Here is a 14,630-nt window from a genome sequence, read left to right as displayed (position 1 = left end):
TAAAAAGATATTTGCACACCCATGTTCACTGCAGCATTATTTACAGTTGCCAAGAGACAACCTAAATGTCCACTGACACCTGGATAAAGAAAATGTGGTACACATGTACAGTGGAATATTATTCCGCCCAAAAAGGGAAGAAACCACATCTGATAAAGGACTGTTATCTAAAATACATGAAGAACTCTTAATTAAAACTCAACAATAAAAAAAATAACCTGATTAAAAAGTGGGCCAGAGACCTTAACAGACACCTTACCAAGGAAGTTATACAGGTGGCAGGGGCGCCTGGGTGGCTCAGTCAGTTAAGCATCTGACTCCTGATTTTGGCTCAGGTCATGACCTCAGGGTTATGGGATTGAGCCCCACGTTGGGCTCTGCGCTCAGTGCAGAGTCTGCTTGTCCCTAGCCCTCTGCTCCTCCATCCACTTGATCTCTCTCTCTCTCAAATTAATAAATAAAATCTTTAAATAAAAAGAGTTATACAAGTGGCAAATAAACATGAAAAGATATGGGGAGCCTGGATGGCTCAGTCAGTTAAGCATCTGCCTTCGGTTTAGGTTGTGATCCAGGGTCCTGAATGGAGCCCTGCATTGCATCGGGCTCCCTGCTCAGCAGGGAGTCTGCTTCTCCCTGTGCCCCTCCCCCCAGTCGTGTGGGCTCTCTCTCTGTCTCAAGTAAATCAATAAAGTTTTCAAAAAAGAAAGAAAAGATGCTCCACATTGCATGTCATCAGGGAAATGCAAATTAAAGCAACAAGTTACCACTTCCCACCTACCAGAAGGGCCAAAATCCAGAACACTGACAACAAATACTGACAAAGACATGAAGCAACAAGAACTCTCTTTCATTGGTGATAGGGGAAGGCAAAATGCTACAACCACTTTGGAAAACAGCTTGGTGGTTTCTTAAAAAACCGAACATACTCTTACTATATGATCCAGCAACTATGCTCCTTGGTATTTACCCAAAGGAGTTGAAAACTTATGTCCACACAAAAATCTGTATACAGATGTTTATAGTGCCTTAATTCATAATTGTCAAAACTTGGAAGCAACCAACGCATCCTTCAGTAGGTAAACAGGTAAAATAAACTGTGGTACATCCAGACAATGGCATATCATTCAGCACTAAAAAGAAAACTATCAAGTCATAAAAAGACATGGAGGAACTTTAAATGCCTATTACTAAATGAAAGAAACCAATCTGAAAAGGCTATATACTGTGAGATTCCAACTATATGACATTCTGGAAAAGGCCAAGCCATATGGAAATAGTAAAAAGATTAGTGGTTGCCGGGCGCCTGGGTGGCTCAGTTGGTTAAGCGGCTGCCTTCCGCTCAGGTCATGGTCCTGGAGTCCCGGGATCAAGTCCCACATCGGGCTCCCTGCTCAGCAGGGAGTCTGCTTCACCCTCTGACCCTCCTCCCTCTCATGCTCTCTGTCTCTCAATCTCTCTCTCACAAATAAATAAAATCTTAAAAAATTAAAAAAAAAAAAAAGATTAGTGGTTGCCAAAGGTTAGGGAGGGGGAGGGGTTAATAGGTGGGGCACAATGGATTTTTAGGGCAGTGAAACTACTCTATATGATACTGTAATGGTAGAAACATGTCACTATACATTTGTCAAAACCCATAGGATATACAATACCAAGAGTGAACCCTAATGTAATTTGTGGACTTTGGGTGGTAAGAACATGTCAATAATGTAGGTTCATCAGTTATAACAAATGTACCACTTTGGTGCAGATGTTGATAATGAGGGAGCCCATGCTTGTTTAGGGACAGGGGGTAAATGTACCTTCTCAATTTTGCTATGAACCTAAAATTGCCTTAAAAAATAAAGTCTATTAAAAAAATCAAGTGACAGGAATGATAAGGTAATAAGCTTTCTACAGAATGAGTATGTGGGCTTATATGGGTGTAGAAGTGGTGAAGGTAGTCGGCTGTGGAGGCTTACTCCCCTTTTTACTTTCCTCTTCCATTGAACACATTTTGAAAGGGTTTGTTGTGTCTCACCTTCTCCCCCCTCCCCCATTTGTGTAACTGCACCACCCTATGTTTGGCCTTTCTTTTTTCTCTTGCCACCTTCTTGAAAAGGGAAATACAGTTAGAATAGTAGGCACTTAATAATGCTTTGGCATGAACATCCTTCACAACTTTAAGATCATGTGTACCTTTCATGCTCATGCTGTCAAAAATCTTAACCTCTCTCTCTGTATCCTACTTCTCACATAAAATGGGTGAAATAATACCTACCTTATACACTTGCTGTAAAGATTAAATGTTAATACTCTCAAAGCTCGTAGGACAGGTCTGGCATATGGCAAACACCCAAATGTAAAGCTGTTATCATTATTACTGTTGTTATTAACTGATGTGTTTGTGCTCTTCATAATTGTTCATCCTATCAGTCAAATACATTTCCTTTATGTATATTCCTTTTCAGTGTATATTCCTTTAACCTTCCTTCTTAGTCTGCTCTGTAATCCAAGAGCCTTCCCCAATTTCAAACAATGTTATGAAAAGAAAATTTATAGATGCAGAGATGGCTCATTTAATTTTTTTGGTCTTTCTGAGAGTAAACTTATTTTTTCCTTTATGTTACAGGTGGTATGCAAGATTACAATTATGTATGGGCCAACTGTTTTGAGATCACATTAGAGCTATCTTGTTGCAAGTACCCACCTGCTTCGCAGCTTCGACAAGAATGGGAGAACAATCGTGAGTCTTTGATCACATTGATTGAAAAGGTAAAAGTAGCTGACTGGAAGGTTGGGGAATAGAAATAGCGGATAATATAAGGGAGAAATTCAGTTGCATTGGAATAACAATCCTTAACAGTTCTCTTCCTCTGGAGGGCTTTCTCTGATTGTCTTAGAACATTATAGACTGAAATAATCAGCCAAACTTGTACTGTCAGGTTCTTACAATGTCATGTGATCATATTTGCTAGAGAGCCTTTGACCACTATATGAACCATGGACATCAGTTTAATTTAAATATCAGACAGGGTAATATATGATTGAATATACCAGAAATTATTACTTAATGAGAAATTATTACTTGTTGAGAAAATTAGAAGTCTGGTTTGGAGGAGAGGGAATTTCAAAAGCATATTACTAGTCTACATGTCAGACACATATGACCAAGTTTAAGAGTCAGTATTTTTTGTCTATATTTTATTTTCACTTGGAGCATAGGAAAATAGAGAAGCAACCTTTTTTTTTTTTTTTTTTTTAAGCAGTTCTAGCATCAATGAAGAGAGGTTATGCAGTCTACTTTGATTCATGTTTTTTTAGGTTCACATTGGAGTTAAAGGATTTGTTAAAGATTCAGTCACGGGATCTGGTTTAGAGAACGCAACCATCTCAGTGGCTGGTATTAATCATAATATCATAACAGGCAGATTTGGTGATTTCCACAGATTACTTGTTCCTGGAACTTACAACATTACAGCTGTTTCAACTGGGTAAGAATTTAGAATCTAAAAATATCAAGCCTCTATTTATAGCTAAGACAGAAATACAGTCTAGGAAATGTTATTTACTGTATCTGGCTTTTATTTTTCCTTGTATTCTGATTTTTCCCTTTTATAGTGAAAAAATAGTATTGTGGAGTCTTTTGTAACATAGTCTAACAGTATAACTGGATATGAAGCATAATTGTAAAATTGTGAGGAAGGACAGTTTCAAACACTTAAAAAGATGGTCAGCTGTGTAAAGCATTGCCTCAAAGCTAATTGAGTACAGAGTAGAAGAAACTCGGAGCTCTGGGAAAGACATTTTAAAAAGTTGTCTTAACATCAGCTTTCTAATATATGAAATGAGTGGTTTCTCACCTCCCCGGACTCCTTTCTGGAAGCTCAGTTTGCTAAGGATTTAATTGAAAATGTTTCATTTAATTTTGAACTTTCCTATTTACGAAAGTAGTTGGAATGTAAGTTTGAAAAAGCACAGCCAAGAATTGGACGGTTTATCCCTTCTTTGAGTATTGTAGCAATGGTTACAGTGGGTTAATGACCTCCATCTTTCATATTACTCTTTCCTTTGCATGTAGTTTTTGGTAAGCATTCTAATGTGTGGAACTGAGATGAGGGTGAGAGAAATAGTTCTTTAAAGACTTAATCTGGGATTCTCTGAGATCATATCCTAAAAGTCTTGAGTTTACCCATTTATCTTTATTTAGTTTGAGTTTTGATAGACCACTAAGTGTAAGAGTATGAAAAGGCTATTGTGCTTTTATAATGTTAAAGCATTGTGTGTTTGAATCTAACTCCAAGCCACCTACTTTTTCAAAAAAATTTTTTTCAGGTATATGCCACTGACAATTAATAATATAATAGTGAAAGAAGGACCAGCCACAAAGGTGAATTTTTCCCTTCGGCCAACCGTGGCTTCCGTAATCCCTGACACAACTGAGGTGGTAGTAACTGTTAGCACAGTTGCTCTGCTTAATAATCTTCCTGGAACACAATCCTTCCACCAGCCAATTCAGCCCAAGGACTTTCACCACCACCATTTCCCGGATATGGAAATCTTCTTGAGAAGGTTTGCCAATGAATATCCTAACATCACCCGGCTTTATTCATTAGGAAAATCAGTGGAGTCAAGAGAACTTTATGTAATGGAGATATCTGATAATCCAGGTGTCCATGAACCAGGTAATTAGCATGGTCTTATACAGAATTTCAGTAGTGCCTTTCAGAACTATGTACCATATTTCTGTGTTTCATCTAGAAAAGTCACCTTAAGTATGTATAACTGAAACAAAGAAAATGTAACCAGGGGTGCCTGGGTGGCTCAGTCAGTTAAGCGTCTGCCTTCGGCTCAGGTCATGATCCCAGGGTCCTGGGATCGAGCCCTCCATCTGGCTCCCTGCTCGGCGGGAAGCCTGCTTCTCCCTCTCCCACTCCCCCTGCTTGTGTTCCTGCTCTCGCTATCTCCCTCTCTGTCAAATAAATAAATAAAATCTTTAAAAGAAAAAAAGAAATGTAACCAATCTTTTGCGAGAAAAAAAGGAAATCCATTTAATAATCCATATTAGGCACAGTATTTAATATACTGCATAGATTAGATTTTCTTCTGCTAATAGTATTTTTATTTTCATATTATATGGCATGTGCATATCTGTGTATGTGTGTGTGTGTGTGTGTGCTTTGAGCCTCCTCAGACATATATATTATAAGGAAGCTGCTTTATAAGATACTTTTTCCTGCTTCTTTTGCCAAAAAATATCTTTTGTTAAATTTTTGGTTCAGGGTCTTACATGTTGGGGAAAAAATAGAGTCCATGCTAAAATAAAAAGGAAAAAAACTCTTCCATGCAATTATTTTGTTTACAGGTGAACCAGAATTTAAGTATATTGGAAATATGCATGGAAATGAAGTAGTTGGACGAGAACTGCTATTGAACCTCATGGAATACCTTTGTAAGAACTTTGGAACAGACCCTGAAGTGACAGATTTAGTTCGCAGCACTAGAATTCACCTTATGCCATCCATGAATCCTGATGGGTATGAAAAGGCCCAGGAAGGTAAAGAATAGCTGTCTATTAATGCTTAACCTTTTTGATTATCATATAGCATGATTATTTGGGAGTAGAAGAGAATTTGAACTGGTTGTTTCCTTGGAATTTATTATTTTGTTCTTATATAATTGTTCTGGCTTTCGTATTCTTGTAAGATTGGCTAGTTCATTCAACAGTTATGATATCAAGTTTATATTTAATGGAGTTCTCCACTTTGGTAATGGCTCTTATTTCCTAAAAAAATAATATAAGATTTTAATAAATTTTTCCATTCTACCAATTTTAAAGAACTTAATTATTTGATTAATAATAAATTAACAAATAACTTAATAAAATACGTTTAATTATTTTTTTTAAATTACTGTTACATAGTAATTTTGTTAAATTATTGTATTGGGAACACTATCTCATAGGTGAAAACTCAAACCAAATTTCTTTTGAAGCCGGTAACTCTAAATTGACTCCCAGTTGTGCTCCCCATGCATGCATATTATAAACCTGCTGAGTTATTGAGTACCATTTCTCTGCCTCCTCTGGGCCAGCCCACCTCTCCTGGGGCAATATAGTCAGCAGGGTCCAGGGCAACTTGCTTACAGGGGCCACTTTATGCGGAACGCTAGGAATGTGAGAAACTGTTTTTTCCCAAACTGTGGTTCCTTCCAGGCAATCATACCAGTGAGTAGAGTAGGTACCACCATATGAATATGCAACCACATGACTCTCACTGACTGAACACTGAGAGAATCACCTAATGAATGACCAGGTTAATCCATTTTTTATTATTCAGTTTACTTCGCTAAGGACCTTATTCTTTGTCAGCCTCACAAATCCCTCCACCTTCCTCTTTTGAGACCTTTCTGAGAGATAAAACTATTTACTACTACTGAACCCTCCAGTAGGTTTTTCTCATTCACTTGCAAATTTTTCTCATCACTATGATTATAATAGGATTCCCGCTCCTTATTAAAAAGGAGTAAATTTAAATTCAACCCTTTCTTCATCAGGTTAAACTTCCAACTGTGTTCTTGACTGACTACCTTTTTGTGATTACTTTAATGTAAGCATATCACAGTTTTCTTCTTTTCATTTGGTCTATTTCTTTACGATGTTTTAGTGATGTGTATATCAATACAATAGAACCTTCCTCTGATTAGTCATGTCCACTCAACATTGTGATCATGTCATTGTGTATGGATTATTGACAATTGAGCAGTACTTTTTTTTGAGCCAATACTCTAATATAATTTATACAGTTGGATTTTTTTCCCTTCAAAGTATGAACAGAGGGCAGAAATGAAAGGATAATGGTTTTACCTTTCTGTTCAAAAGATCTGGAAGAGATATACTTTTTTAATGTACAATACCAGAAAATGTGTGTTTTAATCATAATGTGATTAATCATAGTGAAGCCTGATGTGTTCACATTTACCTTTGAGTTAAGATAGCTGAAGTAGTATGTGTTGGATTAAAATGTAAATGAAACATGGCTAAAATTTAAATACTTTATCATACAGGAGATTCAGTAAGTGTAATTGGCAGAAACAACAGCAACAACTTTGACCTGAACCGAAATTTCCCAGACCAGTTCTTTCAGATCACAGATCCTACCCAACCAGAAACTATTGCTGTAATGAGCTGGATGAAGTCCTATCCGTTTGTACTGTCAGCAAACCTGCATGGAGGTAATAGCAACTTGATATTCCAGTAATTATTTCTTGTTGAGAGCATTTGAAAATCCTGGTGGAATGTTATCTGTTTATAGTCTTAGGCTATCTTAAAATGGGTATCCTATTATCGCTTTTACAGCAGACAGTTATAAAGATCTTTTCTCATTGCTTTTTAAGCCAATTTCCTGGCTATTTCCCCCCCTTCCTCTCCCATTCTTCCCCTCCCCTATACTACCTCCCCACTTTCTTCTCCCTCCCTCCCTCCCCCATCTCTCTCTCCCCTTGTCCCTCTCTCCCTCCTCTCCCACCCCCCACACTTAGTTCTTCAAGTGTTTTATATTTATCCTTCACATGTGTTTTATATTTATCCCTCTCACTGGGAATTTGGTAACATACTCTTTGTCATTCAGAAAAATTAAACACTAACAAACTGGAAATCTTTAGTCCTATTCTTCCCTAAGATTTAATACTCTTTTATGTAGGTTTATAAGACATTCTCTTATTTTTTTTCCTTACTATGAATTTAACTGCAGTACAATAGCCTCATTTTCTTGTGGTGTTTGGATTTATATACCTTCATATAATTCAGCAGGAGTTCAAGATTAAAAATCATCACAATGTCCAACTAGGGCTATATGAGTAAGAGTGAAGTGTAAATACCAAAGAGAACTGAAAAGATATGTCTACATGTAAACTTGTACATGAATATTCGTAGTAGCATTATTCATAATAACCTAAAAGTATAAACCCAAATATCCATCAACTGATGATTGGATAAATAAAATGTAGCATACTCATACAATTGACTATTATTCGACCGTGAAAAGCAATGAAGTCCTGATGCATTTTACAACATAAATGAACCTTGAAAATATGCTAAGTGGTAGAAGCCAGTCACCAAAAACCATATATGATTACATTTTATGAAATGTTCAGAATAGGTAAATGCATAGAGATAGATAATAGATTTGTGGTTGCCTCAGGCTATGGTGAATAGTGGTGGGAGGAAATGGGAGTGACTAATAATGGGTATAGGGTTTTCTTTTGGCATGATGAAATGATCTATAATTAGATATGGTTGTACAACCGTGTGAATGTACTAAACAACGTTGAATTATATACTTTAAATGGATGGATGTATGTTATGTGAATTACAGTTGACCCCTGAGCAACATGAGGGTTAAGGGGGCTAGCCCCTGTGCAGTTGAAAATCCATGTATAACTTTTGACTCCCCCCAAACTTAACTACTAAGAGCCCACTGTTGGCCAGAAGCCTTACCGATAACTCAACAGTTGATTAACACATAGTATTTGTATGTTGTATATATTATATACTGTATTCTTAGAATAAAGCAAGCTTGAAAAAAGAAAATTTTATGTTACTAAGAAAATCATTTATAGAAATACATTTCTACATTTCTACAAAATCATTAAGAAATACATTTTAGTACTGTAGTGATAAAAATCTGCATGTAAGTGGATCCATGCAATTCAAGCCCCTGTTGTTCAGGGGTCAGCTGTTCATCCCAGTAAAGCTGTTTTTTAAAAGAAAGAGCACAAGGTATTAGCACCAGGGGTAAGGGAAGTAATTTAGCGTCAACATATGTTGGAATATCTAATAAAGTATCACAGTTGAGATTTGATGGCATTTAGATTAACCTGCCATTTATTTTATTTTATTTTATTTTATTTTATTTATTTTTTATTTATTCTTTTTACCTGCCACTTTAGAATGACAGTACACACTTATGATGTTTATAATACTAGTTACATTCCAATGAAAATAATTTACAGATTTACACATGTGGTATCAAGACCTTGGCATGGTGGGGGATACATCTTAGTCATGTGCACTTGTTTCTTTGCAGGACATATTTTGCCTGTAAACTTCCCTTTTAGAACCATTTTTGCTGCATCCCAAAGGTTTTGAACCATTGTGTTTTCATTTTCATTTGTTTCCATGCACTTTTTTATTTCTTCTTTTATTTTCTGATTGACCTATCCATTGTTTAGTAACATGCTATTTAACCTCCATGTATTTGTGGTCTTTCCAGATTTTTTCTTGTGGTTAACTTCTAGTTTTATAGCATTGTGGTCAGAAAAGATGCATGGTATGACTTCGATCTTTTTAAATTTGTTGAGGCTTGCTTTGTGGCCCAATATGTGATCTATTCTGGAGAGTGTAAACGTGCACTTGGAAAGAATGTATATTCTGCTGTTTTAGGATGAATATATCTGTTAAATCCATCTGGTCCAGTGTGTCATTCAAAGCCATTGTTCCCTTGTTGATTTTCTGTTTAGATGATCTGTTCATTGATGTAAGTGGGGTGTTAAAGTCTCCAATTATTGTATTATTATCAATTATTTCCTTCATGTTTATTATTAACTGTTTTATGTATTTGAGTGCCCCCATATTGGGTACATAAATTTTTTTTAAAGATTTTATTTATTTGTCAGAGAGAGAGCATGCACAAGCAGGGGGAGTAGCAAGTAGAGGCAGAGGGAGAAGCAGGCTCCCTGCTGAGCAAGGAGCCCAACACGGGACTCAATCCCAGGACCCTGGGATCCTGACCTGAGCCAAAAGCAGATGCTTAACTGACTGAACTACCCAGGCATCCCTGGGTGCATAAATATTTACAATTGTTATATCTTCTTGTTGGATCATCCCCTTTATTACTGTATAGTGTCCTTCTTTGTCTCTTGTTACAGTGTTTGTTTTAAAGTCTATTTTGTCTGGTACAAGTATTGCTACTCTGGCTTTCTTTTGACTTCCATTTGCATGATAGATGTTTCTCCATTTCCCTCACTTTCAATCTGCAGCTGTCTTTAGGTCTAAAATGAGTCCCTTGTAGGCAGCATATAGATGGATCTTGTTTTTTTTTCCATTCTGTCAGTCTGTGTCTTTTGATTGGAGTGTTTAGTCCATTTATATTCAGAGTAATTATTGATAGGTATGTATTTATTGCCATTTGATTACTTGTTTTATGGTTGTTTCTGAAGATTTTCTCTTATCCTTTCTTGTCTCTCTTCCATGGTTTGCTGGTTTTCTTTAGTGATATATTCGGATTTCTTTCTCTTTATTCTTTGCAAATTTATTAGTGGTTTTTGATTTGTGGTTACCATTAGATTTGTATATAACATCTCCTGCATATAGCAGTCTATATTAAGTTGATGGTTGTTTAAATTTGAACCCATTCTTTACTCCTCTCCTCCCTATGTTTTAGGTATATGGTGTCATATTTTACATTCTTTTATTTCATTAGTTCCTTGACTGATTTTTTTACAGGAATATTCATTTTTACTGCTTTTGTGTTAACTGCCTTCATACTGTCACTTTTTATCTCTCCTTTTTACTCAAAGAGTCCCCTTTCGTATTTCTTGTAGGGCTGCTTTACTGGTCATGAACTCCTTTCGTTTTTTTGTTCGTGTGGGAAACTCTTTATCTCTCCTTCCATTCTGGATGATAGCCTTGCCGGATAGAGTATTCTTGGTCCCATTTAGCACTTTGAGTGTATCATGCCACTCCTCTCTGACTTAGAAGGTTTCTGCTGATAGCTTTATGGGGTTTCCTTTCTATGTAACTGTCTTTTGTCTTGCAGCTTTTAGTATTTTTTCTTTATCAGTGTATTTTGCCATTTTAATTACAATATGTCTTGGTGTGGATCTACTTTTGTTGATTTTGTTGGGGGATCTCTGTGCCTCCTGGATCTGCATATTTGTTTCCTTCCCCAGATTAGGGCAGTTTTTAGCTGTTATTTCTTCAAATAAATTCTCTGCCCCCCTTTCTAACTTTTCTTCCTCTGGAACTCCTATAATATAAATGTTATTATGTTTGATGGAATCACTGAGTTCCCTAAGTCTAGACTCATTTTGCATAATTCTTTTCTTCTCTCTTTTGTTCAGACTTACTACTTTCTATTACTCTGTCTTCTAGGTCTGTTCATTCCATCAAACATTTCATTTATTGACCCCTTTAACTCTGCTGTTATTCTTTATGTTTGTGTTAATGGTCCCATTGATGTCCTCCACTCTTTTCTCAAGTCCAGTGAGTATCCTTATGATCATTGCTTTAAATTCTCTATTAGGCATGTTATTTATATCTGTTTTGCTTAGATCTCCAGCCATGGCCTTGTCCTGTTCTTTCATTTGAGACACATTTCTCTGTCTTCTCATTTTATCTAAGTTTCTGTGCCTGTTTCTCTGTGTTAGGAAAGTCAGCTATATCTTCTATCTTGAGGATAATGGCCTTATGAAGAGTTCCTGTATTACCCTGCTCTGTGTAGCATCCCCTCTTCCCCTAAAAGCCTGGTGCTTCTAGGAGTGTCTTCAGTGTGTTCTGTGTGTGCTCTCCTGTTTTGTCCTGGCTACTTTATCCTTCAGGCCAGTTGCCTGCAGAGGCTCTCTTTGCCTGTTATGGGCAGTGTTTGGTCCCTGGCCTGAATCTGGTGAGTTTTAACTAAATATGCTCTGGTTTGCTTGTGAAAGGAGATCTGTTGCCACCACCACTGGAACTGAAGCCCTACAGAACTCCCAGTTCAGGAGACTCACTGTGGGCAGGGGTTGGGCCAGTCTTCTGGGGGAGGGGGCCCACCAGGTTGGGACTCAAGCAAGCGAGACTGGGAAGGGTGGTTCTTCCAGAGTATGGAGGTGGGAAGTTGGGGGTATGGTGTATAGGGCTTGGTGTAAACAAGTTAGGTATTGCATGTCAGCACTGTACTTGTTCCCACAGGTGGCCCTGTCCTTATGCTGAGGGATGGGGGAGGGAGATAGCTCTGGCCAGTTTCCTTGTTACTGAAGGAGCATCTCCATGAATGCTGCCTCTCTGGGACACAGTCTGAAATGAGCAAGTAACCTCCCCATTGTGTGCCCCGGGTGCTCTTCAGATTGCTGCTTCCATGCTGTATGTCCATGGGCTGTTTCTCCTGCCTTCTCTTCAAGAGCAGCCCCAATGTCCTCTAAGCTCTCTCAGAGCCAAGCATGCTGGCCTTTAAAACTACAGGCTTTTTTTTTTTTTTTAAGATTTTATTTATTTAGGGGCGCCTGGGTGGCTCAGTTGGTTAAGTGACTGCCTTTGGCTCAGGTCATGATCCTGGAGTCCCAGGATCAAGTCCTGCATCGGGCTCCCTGCTCAGCAGGGAATCTGCTTCTCCCTCTGATCCTACCCCCTCTCATGCTCTCTATCTCATTCTCTCTCTCAAATAAAACAATAAAATCTTTAAAAAAAAAAAGATTTCATTTATTTATTTGACAGAGAGATAGCGAGAGCAAGAACACAAGCAGGGGGAGTGGGAGAGGGAGAAGCAGGCTTCCTGCCGGGCTGGGAGCCAGATGTGGGGCTTGATCCCAGGACCCTGGGATCATGACCTGAGCTGAAGGCAGATGCCCAATGACTGAGCCACCCAGGAGCCCCTAAACCTCCAGGTTTTAAGCCTCACTGGTTGCAAGGACTCGTGGAAGTCAGGCCTTTTTGCTTTCCAAACCAGTTGCTGTGGGGATTTGCTTTCCCCTGTGCATCCCTCTGTCTCTCGCCCTTCTCTGCAACCATGGTTCTCTTTCCACCCCAGTGGCCATGATCCATTTCTCTCCTAAACCGTGTCTCCACACTTCCTACCTTCTTCCATGTGGCCTCTTCTCTATGTTTAGTTGTGGAATTTGTTCTGCCAGTCTTCAGATCAATTTCTGGGGTATTTAGGATGATTTGATAGTTATCTAGCTGTATTCATGGGATGAGGTGAGCCTAGGGTCCTCCTATTCTACCGCCATCTACCTCTCCCTCTCCATGACATATTTTGTTTTCTCGTCATAAAATCTTTAAATGGGTTTTGAAATCTTAGCAAAGAAATTTAAAAGAGGATTTCTTTGGTGTCAACAATTTAGAAGGATTTTGAAAGACTATAGAGAAAAGTAAAATTCCTCCTTGTAAATTTTGATATTAATTTTTTTATTGAGGTGAAATTCATATAACATAAAATTAATCATGTTAAAGTGAACAATTCAGTGACGTTTACTACATTCACAATGTTGTGCAACCACCATCTCTATTTAGCTCCAAAACATTTTCATCTCCCCAAAAGAAAATTTCTTACCCATTAAACAGTTGCTCCCTATTTTCCCCTCCCCTCAAGCCCTGGTAGCAACCAGTCTGTGTTCTGTCCCTGTGGACTTGCCTGTTTTGGATATTTCATAGAAATGGAATCATGCAATATGTGATCTTTTGTGTCTTCTTTCGCTTAGCATAATGTTTTCAAGTTCATTCATATTGTAGCATTTATTAATACTTCTTTCCTTTTTATGGCCAAATAATATTTCATTGTATGTATATACCACAATTTATTTATCCATTTTTCCATTGAGGGACATTTGGGTTGTTTCCATTTGTTCACTATTATGAATAATATTGCTGTGAACAATGGTATAAAATATCTGAGTCTATGCTTTCAGTTCTTTTGGGTAATTCCATGTTTAGTGCTTTCTAAAAAAATTTAATTCCAGTGTAGTTAACATACAGTGTTATATTAGTTTCAGATGTACAATATAGTGATTCAACAATTCTGTACGTTACTCAGTGCTCATCATGATAAATACATTCTTAATCCCCTTCACCTATTTCCCCCTTCCCCCACCCACCTCCCCTCTGGTAATCCTTAGTTTATTCTCTATAGTTAAGAGTCTGTTTTCTGTCTGTCTCTTTTTTTCTTTGTTCATTTGTTTTGTTTCTTCATTTCCACATATGAGTGAAATAATATGTCATTTGTCTTTCTGTGACTGACTTACTTCATTTAGCCATATTTAGTTTTTGATGGAAATACCACCATATGATAATTGCATGTTTAGCTTTTTAAGGAACTGCCAAACTGGTTTCCACAGTTGCCATCCCATTTTACATCCCCAGCAATGTATGAAGGTTCCAGTTTTTCTTTATTTTTTAATTTTATTTTATTATGTTATGTTAATCACCATACATTACATCATTACTTTTTTTTTACTTTTATTTTTTTATTGTTATGTTAATCCCCATACATTACATCATTAGTTTTAGATGTAGTGTTCCATGATTCATTGTTTGTGCATAACACCCAGTGCTCCGTGCAGAATGTGCCCTCCTCAATACCCATCACCAGGCTAACCCATCCTCCCACCGCCCTCCCCTCTAGAACCCTCAGTTTGTTTTTCAGAGTCCATCATCTCTCATGGTTCGTCTACCCCTCCGATTTCCCCGCCTTCATTCTTCCCCTCCTGCTATCTTCTTCTTCTTCTTTTTTTTCTTAACATATATTGCATTATTTGTTTCAGAGGTACAGATCTGAGATTCAACAGTCTTGCATAATTCACAGCGCTTACCAGAGCACATACCCTCCCCAGTGTCTGTCACCCAGTCACCCCATCCCGCCCACCCCACCCCCCACTCCAGCAACCCTCAGTTTGTTTCCTGAGAT

The 14,630-nt window shown here is 37.8% G+C and overlaps 1 protein-coding gene across 1 annotated transcript in view; it reads left to right on the top strand.

Moving 5' to 3' along the window:
* The window catches only part of CPD (carboxypeptidase D), an 84,634-nt gene that overhangs the window by 26,795 nt on the left and 43,209 nt on the right, over positions 1–14,630 (top strand). Inside the window, exons 3-7 of the mRNA XM_035027647.1 lie at positions 2,609–2,751; positions 3,301–3,470; positions 4,312–4,661; positions 5,342–5,533; positions 7,042–7,209. Of these exons, the coding sequence (XP_034883538.1) occupies positions 2,609–2,751; positions 3,301–3,470; positions 4,312–4,661; positions 5,342–5,533; positions 7,042–7,209 (1,023 nt within the window). The remainder of the gene's footprint in view (positions 1–2,608; positions 2,752–3,300; positions 3,471–4,311; positions 4,662–5,341; positions 5,534–7,041; positions 7,210–14,630) is intronic.

This window comes from Mirounga leonina, unplaced genomic scaffold, assembly GCF_011800145.1.
Source record: "Mirounga leonina isolate KUSES-001 unplaced genomic scaffold, KU_Mleo_1.0 Mir_200, whole genome shotgun sequence".
Classification (NCBI taxonomy): Eukaryota; Metazoa; Chordata; class Mammalia; order Carnivora; family Phocidae; genus Mirounga; species Mirounga leonina.
The sequence above is the reverse complement of the archived record's forward strand: the minus strand, read 5'-3'. Positions and strand labels throughout refer to the sequence as shown.